General features: G+C 50.9%; 1 protein-coding gene across 1 annotated transcript in view; it reads left to right on the forward strand.

Annotated features, from left to right (window-relative positions):
- The window catches only part of LOC125345467 (cytoplasmic FMR1-interacting protein 2-like), a gene marked incomplete at its 3' end in the record, with an annotated part of 52,323 nt that extends 45,118 nt beyond the window's left edge, over positions 1-7,205 (forward strand). The window contains 1 exon segment of the mRNA XM_048337614.1: positions 6,191-7,205. Within this exon segment, the coding sequence (XP_048193571.1) occupies positions 6,191-7,205 (1,015 nt within the window).
- Positions 7,206-7,810: the final 605 nt, after the last annotated feature.

Raw genomic sequence — 7,810 nt, forward strand, 5'->3', positions numbered from 1 at the left:
GTGATTTCTAATTTATAAAGGAGGATAATGAGACAGGGCTGTCATTTCCCAGTCGGAGAACGTGACATGAATTAAATACCTGGCATGACTGTTTCCAACATTTTTCTATGCTGATACATTGGGAAATGTGTGCACACTTGTGTGGGTTGTGTTGTGTTGGTTCATGTGTGTGCACATGTACCTCTGGAGAACACGTCCATTGATATGTGTGTTTTGAAAATTCTGATCACAGTGTGTGTGTGTGTGTGTGTGTGTGTATGTGTGTGTGTGTGTTAACCTTCCTGTGATGCTATAAAACACTAACATGGGGGCTGGGAATACATCCTAGTGGTAGAGTGCTTGCCTTGTATATATGAAGCCCTGTGTTCTATTCCTCAGCACCACACATATAGAAAAAAGCCGGAAGTTGTGCTGTGGCTCAAAAGTAGAGTGCTAGCCTTGACCAAAGGAAGCCATGGACAGTGCATAGATAGCAAGATGAGAAAGAGAGGAAAAGACAGACAGACAGAGAGAGAGAGAGAGAAGGTGAACAGGATCCAGAGCCCCGCTGGGGACACATAAGAAATGATGGCAAATTCCCTTGAGGCCAGCGCAGCCGAGAGGGCTTGTCTGTGCTTCGGGTTCCAGTACTGAAAAGCCAGCATTCTATCAGATTCCAGTGACAAATCCTGCCACCACACCCACACTAGAAGCCCCAGGGTGACTCACGGTTCCATTACCTGAGGACGGGCAAAGAGCGGTGCAAAGGAGAACCAAGTGTGGGAAACAGTTGGGGGGATAGGTGAAGGGGATGTGGAGTATGGCAATCCCGAGAAATAGGGGCTCCCCCCACCATGGGGTCCTTTCCACCCTACCCACCCTCTGACATGGTGGCCACACCTGAGCCCGTCCACTGCTCCCTGCCCTTTTTTACAGATAGCGAAACTGAGGCTTGGTGAAGTACAAACATGTCGGGGTCTAAAACAAACAATGGAAGCCGGGCACTGGTGGCTCATACCTATCATCCTTACTCAGGAAGCTGAGGTCTGAGAATCACGGTTCAAAGCTATCCTGGGCCGGAAAATTCCTTGAGACTCTTGCCTCACCAAAAGAGCCAGAAGTGAAGCCGTGGCTCAAGTGGTAGTGCACTAGCTTGAGCAAAGAAGCTCAGGGACAGCACCTGGGCTCTGAGTTCAAGTCCCAGGATCCATACACAGAACAGAAAGAAAGAAAGAAAGAAAGAAAGAAAGAAAGAAAGAAAGAAAGAAAGAAGAAGGAAGGAAGGAAGGAAGGAAGGAAGGAAGGAAGGAAGGAAGGAAGGGAGATGGAATTGGGTTCCAGGACCTCATACCTGTAGTCCTAGCTTACTCAGTAGGTAGAAATCTGTGGACTGCAGAAAATTCCCCAGGAGCCTTATTTCCAATGAACCAGTGAAAAACAAACACCCACAAGTAGAAGTATGGCTTAGAGGGTAGAATGCCAGCCTTGAGTGGAAGAAGCTAAGCAGAGGTATAAGGCCTGAGTTCAAGCCCAAGTACCAGCATCCTCTCCCCACCCACAAAAAAATGGATAGGTGTAGCAGAATGGGGAGAGGGTGAAGAAAGAGATTGAGGCGTGGAAAGCCCCTAGGAGAAGCCCAAAGGAGTCTGGTAGGACCCAGCAATAGAGCTGACAGGGGATTTAACCAGAGAGTTCTAGAGGAGTGATGTTCTCACCCACCCACTCCAGGGGTGGCTGGCTCCCCCTCATCATAGTTTATCTTTCAGCTGGGGACACAGCTAGCCATGGCCAGCAACTCAGGCTCCATGGCACACAGCTTCTGAACTTTAGACAAGTAAACAAGACTTGGCTTGGCCTGGTGGCCCTGCCCTTCCTTGCCCTGGAAACATAGGGGAATTGGGGGGGGGGGAGGAATCCTGCAGACTTGTGTGCCCCCAGTAGACTTGTGTGCAGTGGGTGTTCAGGCTTAGGAGGCAGAAACCAGGCTCTGCCAAGCCACTCGTGGTTAGATGTGGGGACTGAGAATGTCCAGTCCATCTATCCTGCCATCAGCCTGTCTGCCTGCCTGTCTCTCTGTCTGCCTGTCCACTGGAGCTTCTTAGGGATTGTTTCTTTCCTGTAAGAAGACTAGGTTGGACCAGGCTCTGATGATTCACTTAGCCTCACTCAGGAAGCTAAGATCAGAAGATCACAGTTCAAAGCCAGCCTAGAGGGGAAACTCTGTAAGATCTCTTATCACCAGTTAACCACCCAAGAAACCAGAAGTGGAGCTGTGGCGAAAGTACTAAAGCATTCGCATTGAGCAAGAAAAGCTCGGAGACAGAGCCCAGGCCCTGAGTTCAAGCCCTAGGACCAGCCTTAAAGAAAAAAAAATTTTAAGACCAGGTTGAAATCAGGAATCACAACATGAACTTGGGGCACAGAGTACACACCAACAAGCACAGACGGTACAATGACACCTTCTCTGGGCTTCAGAGGCCTCTGTGCTTGGGCCTACAAAGGCCCCAACACCCCACACCACCACCCCGTGTCTACTACACTTCTAGAAGTTTCCCACCCACTCTGCCTGCAGCTCTTCTTATCTTGGGTAGACCAGGAGGCAGCTGACTGCTAGGAAAGCCCCACCCTGGGGGGGCAGGGGGGCAACCAGATCAAGGGACCCCTGGGCCTGTTAGAGCCTGATAGAGATTGCTGAATTGGGGGGGGGGCTTTATCAGCTGGCCCTGTGTGGTGAGGTGGCCAGGTGAGCTGGGTCCTAGGTTCTGAGTGGCGGAGATACAACATTCAACTTTTTCTGGTTTGTTTGTTGTGGTTTTGTCAGTCCTGGGTCTTGAACTCAGGGCCTCGGCACTGTCCCTGAGTTTCTTTTTTTTTTTTCTTTTCTTTTCTTTTCTTTTTTTTTTTTTTTTGGCCATTCCTGGGGCTTGGACTCAAGGCCTGAGCACTGTCCCTGGCTTCCTTTTGCTCAAGGCTAGCACTCTACCACTTGAGCCACAGCGCCACTTCTGGCCGTTTTCTATATATGTGGTGCTGGGGAATTGAACCCAGGGCTTCATGTATACAAGGCAAGCGCTCTTGCCACTAGGCCATATCCCCAGCCCCAACCTGAGTTTCTTTTGCTCAAGGCTAGCACTCTACCCCTTGAGCCACAGTGCCACTTCTGGCGTTTTCTGTTTATGTGGTGCTGAGGAATCAAACCCAGGGCTTCATGCATGCTAGGCAAGCACTCTACCACTAAGCCACATTCCCAGCCAGTAGTCAACTATGTAATGAACTGGATCATAGCATCCAGAACAGTGTGGTGACTTAGAGTAGTCTCTAGCCACAGATTTCTTAACTGCACACTAGTCACAACTTAATCCCCCTGATCCTCAGTTTTCTCAGCTCTGAAACCTCCTGTGATATAATGGCTCATGCCTGCAATCCTAGCTACTCAGGAGGCTGAGGTCCAAAGATGGTAGTTCGAATCCAGGCTGGGCAGGAAAGTCTGAGACGCTCATCTCCAATTAACCACCAGAGAACCAGAAGGAGTGCTGTGGCTTAAAGTAGTAGAGTGCTAGCTTTGAGCAAAAGAGCTCAGGGTCAGCACCCAGGCCCTGAGTTCAAGCCCCACAACCAACAAAAACCAAAGAAAAGGAAAAGCTAAGGAAGAAGGAGAGGCCCTCAGTTCAAGCCCCAGGATAGGTGTGCACACACATGGGCACACATATATTCTCTCTACACACACACACACACACACACACACACACACACACACACACAGCTTTGTGGATAAAGGAAATTGATACTATCTTCACTGTTGATGGCTATGTGCTTCCTGGAGGACAGGCAACCTCATTCCCGGACGAGACGAGCACCTTCCAGACGATGTAAAAACACTGGATGGGTGTGGCTTCACCAAGCACAGTGGGGCTGTCTTCTGAGCAGATGAGGCCTCAGAAGTCCTGCGCATGGGGCTCTCATACCTCCAGATGCAATGAGGCCTCAACTCCAGAGATAGCACCAAACAACCTGCCATTCAGTGGAGGCTGCAGGCTCACGCCACAGGCCCATTCCTCCCCAATCAAAGAGATCTGGGAAGCTAGGCACTGGTGGCTCATGTCTATAATCATAGCTACTTAGGTGGCTGAGATCTGAGGGTCACAGTCCAAAGCTAGCCTGGGCTGGCAAATCCATGAGACTCTATCTCCAATAAACTACCAAAAAGTTGGATGTGGAGCTGTGGCTTACGGAACAGCACCCAAGCCCTGATTTCAGGTCCCAGGACCAGCACTACATTAAAAAAGAGATGTGGGCATCTTCTGGGTTGCTGCCTTTCTCTATATGTGCCTTCCTACCTGCCCCTCAAAGGCACCTTGGGAAGGCCAAACTGCTCCCATCAGCCAGCCACAGGACAAGCAAGGACTGACCACCTCTGGGCCAGCCTGATAAGGCAGGGGACACAAGACCACACACATGGACGCCCACACCCAAAGCCATGAGTCTACTGTAAGTCCAGATTGACAGGCAAAGGCCAGGAGCAACAGTGGAGACTGACTCTCAAGTCTTAGAATCTCATGTTTACAGCCTAGAATTCTGACCTGGGAAAAACCCCAGCGACTTACACTCAGGGTAATAGAGCACTAGCCTTAAACTGAAGAGGTCAGGGACAGCACCCAGGCCCTGAGTTCAAGCATCAGAACCAGCACGCACATGTGCGCACAAATGCAGAAAGATTGAGAGGAAGAAAGGAAGAAAAAAATAGAAGGGAGAAAAAAAGGAGGGAAGAAAGAAGGATGGAGGAAAAGGGAGGGAAAGAAGGAAAGAAGGAAGGAAGGAAGGAAGGAAGGAAGGAAGGAAGGAAGGAAGGAAGGGAAAGAAAGGAAGGAAGGAAGGAAGGAAAGAAGGAAGGAAGGAAGGAAGGAAGAAAAGAAGGAAGGAAGGAAGGAAGGGAAAGGAAAGAAGGAAGGAAGGAAGGAAGGAAGGAAGGAAGGAAGGAAGGAAGGAAGGAAGGAAGGAAGGAAGGGAAAGGCTTTACAGTAGTATGTGCCGAGAATGCATGAAAGTTTGGGTTTGACTCATCTACACTACGTAAGCAGAAAAGGCTGGAAGTGGCGCTGTGGTTCAAGTGGCAGAGTGCTAGCCTTGAGCAAAAAGAAGCTCAGGGACAGAGCCCAAGCCCTGAGTTCAAGCCCCACGACTGCCCCAACCCCCCCTACCCCACCCCCTGAAAAATAAAATAAAACAAAAGAGCCCGGGGCCTTGGTAATACTTCTAATCCTAGCTGAGGAGATCTCAGGAGGCTGAGAGCTAAGGATCCAGATGGAAAGACAAGCAAAGGAAGGAAAGTACATGAGACTCTTAGGTCAACTCACCAGCGACAGGTTGGAAGTGGGGGCTGGGAATGTGGCTTAGCTGTGGTTAGTCTCTCCACCGCAGAGAGGCCAGGCAGCGGCGCCTGCCACGGGGAGGCCGAGGGCCTGGGCCTGCAGCGCGGGAGACCTGGAGGCGCTGGACCGTGGTCCTCGGGGTTCCTGAGATGCCGCCACGCGGGTGACCGCGGCAGCCATCTCGTGCCACGTGTGTGACCGCGGCGTCCACCTCGGGCCACGCGGGTGACCGCGGCGTCCACCTCGGGACTCGCGGGTGACCGCGGCGTCCACCTCGCGTGCTTGGCGGCGGTCCTCGGGCCCTCGCGTCCTTGACAGCGGCTGGTGCTCGAGGCCTAGGCGCAAGACCGCCACGGGGGCCGATGTCACCGGTACGGCCTGTGATTGGTCCATCCCTCGGTGACGTCACGGGCCTGCCTGTGATTGGCCCATTTCCTCACCTGTCATTCCGAGGCCAGGCTGCAGTTGCAGAAGGCGGTTCCTTCCTCCCTTGTGGTGCTGAGCGATCCCGACTGAACTCCTGCGATCAGACAGAAGGCTGCACTGAAACCTGAGCGAGGTTGAAGCTTTCATTTGGGGGTGGGGGTGGGGGGAGGGAGGGAGGCTTGGGGTCGTGTGGGTTGGGGGGATTTCCATTATTCTGGAGGTTATACTGTGCTAAGCTGAGCTATTGCTGAAATGATTTAGCTAAGTTTAATTAAGATTTAATACCCACCACATTGCTTTATCTAAGTTTAAGATAACATACCTACCCTATTATTTAACTAAGTTTAAGATTTGTTACCTGGCGTATATATCCAGATAAGTCTACTTAAGATTCACGACCCAACACATTTCCCTAGCTGTCCCATCAAGAATATGGAGTTAAGTCACAGCGAATGTACCACATTCTCCTCCCAAGACGAGGAGGCCCTTACCAGCCAATACTATGTATATCACACCATTGGCTCTGGCACCTATGGGCATGTGAAGAAGGCCTGTCACCACCTCACAGACAAAGAGGTAGCAGTGAAAGTACTGCAGACAAGAGACTACCCCATACTGGTAGAAAATGAGGTGGACATTGTTAAGTCCCTGAGTCACCCCCACCTGATCAGGGTGTACCAAGTGATCCAGGGAGAGGAACACACATACTTGGTCATGGAAATGGCCACCAAGGGAAACCTACAGACCTGGATCCAAAATTCACGCTGCCTTTTTGAGAACGAAGCCAGAAAGCTTCTGCAGCAGATATTAAGTGCTGTGCAGTACTGCCATCTCAACTGGATTGCGCACCTCGACCTAAAGCCTGACAACATCCTACTGGATGAATATGGCAATGCCAAAGTCAGCGACTTTGGGTTAAGTGTAAGAGTTGCCCCAGGGCAGTTGCTCACAGAAGTCCGAGGAGCCTATGTCTTCCGTGCCCCTGAGATCTACTTGAAGAAAGCGTATGATGGCTTCAAGGTCGATGTGTGGTGTCTGGGCACAATACTTTTGTTTATGGTGACGGGACAATTCCCTTTTCAAGGAAGCAATAGCAACCAGCTACGTGAAGCAATTGTGAATGGCAGGTATGAGATACCATTTCACTTGAGTGCAAAAGGACAAAGCATCATTTCCCAGTTCTTAACTGTAAATCCAGAATACAGGCCGAATATACAACAAGTCATGGTGCACCCATGGTTGGCTCCGATTGAGGAAGGCTCCCTGTATCGGGATGAGCCACTGACCAATCACCTAGACCCCCTGGTTGTCACCATAATGTGTGACATGGGCTACACCGAGCATCAGATCCACGAGTCAGTAACACAGAGGGCATTTGATGCCGTGATGGCCACCTACCTGCTTCTACAAAGTGACTTCAAGTCAGACAGTGTCAGCTCTGCACAATTTGAACACTTGGGTACTGGAAAATACACAACTTTCACAAACCTTTCCACCTTCCCTCTAGAGGAAAGAGAAAGTTTACCTTCCCAGATTCAATCTTCACCATTGCCATCTCAGTTTCTGTGGGCCTGGGATGAGAAACAGAGTGGCAGAAATGCCTTCCCACCTGCCATTCCAGTCTGCTTCTTGCAGAGGAGTTCCCGTCCCACTATTCTCTCCCAGGTAGACCTGGAGCCTGCCCTCCACTGCTCCTCCACCCCCAAGAACTACGGGGAAATGGGTTTGCCTTCCCAGATTCAATCTTCACCATTGCCATCTCAGTTTCTGTGGGCCAGGGATGAGAAGCAGAGTGGCAGAAGTGCCTCTCCACCTGCCATTCCCCTCTGCTTCCTACAGAGGAGCTCCATTCCCAATATCCTCTCCCAGGTAGACCTGGAGCCTGCCCTCCACTGTTCCTCCACCCCCAAGAACTACGGGGAAATGGGTTTACCTTCCCAGATTCAATCTTCACCATTGCCATCTCAGTTTCTGTGGGCCTGGGATGAGAAGCAGGGTGGCAGAAGTGCCTCCCCACCTGCCATTCCCCTCTGCTT

The sequence above is a fragment of the Perognathus longimembris genome, unplaced genomic scaffold (genome assembly GCF_023159225.1).
Source record: "Perognathus longimembris pacificus isolate PPM17 unplaced genomic scaffold, ASM2315922v1 HiC_scaffold_5665, whole genome shotgun sequence".
Taxonomy (NCBI): domain Eukaryota; kingdom Metazoa; phylum Chordata; class Mammalia; order Rodentia; family Heteromyidae; genus Perognathus; species Perognathus longimembris.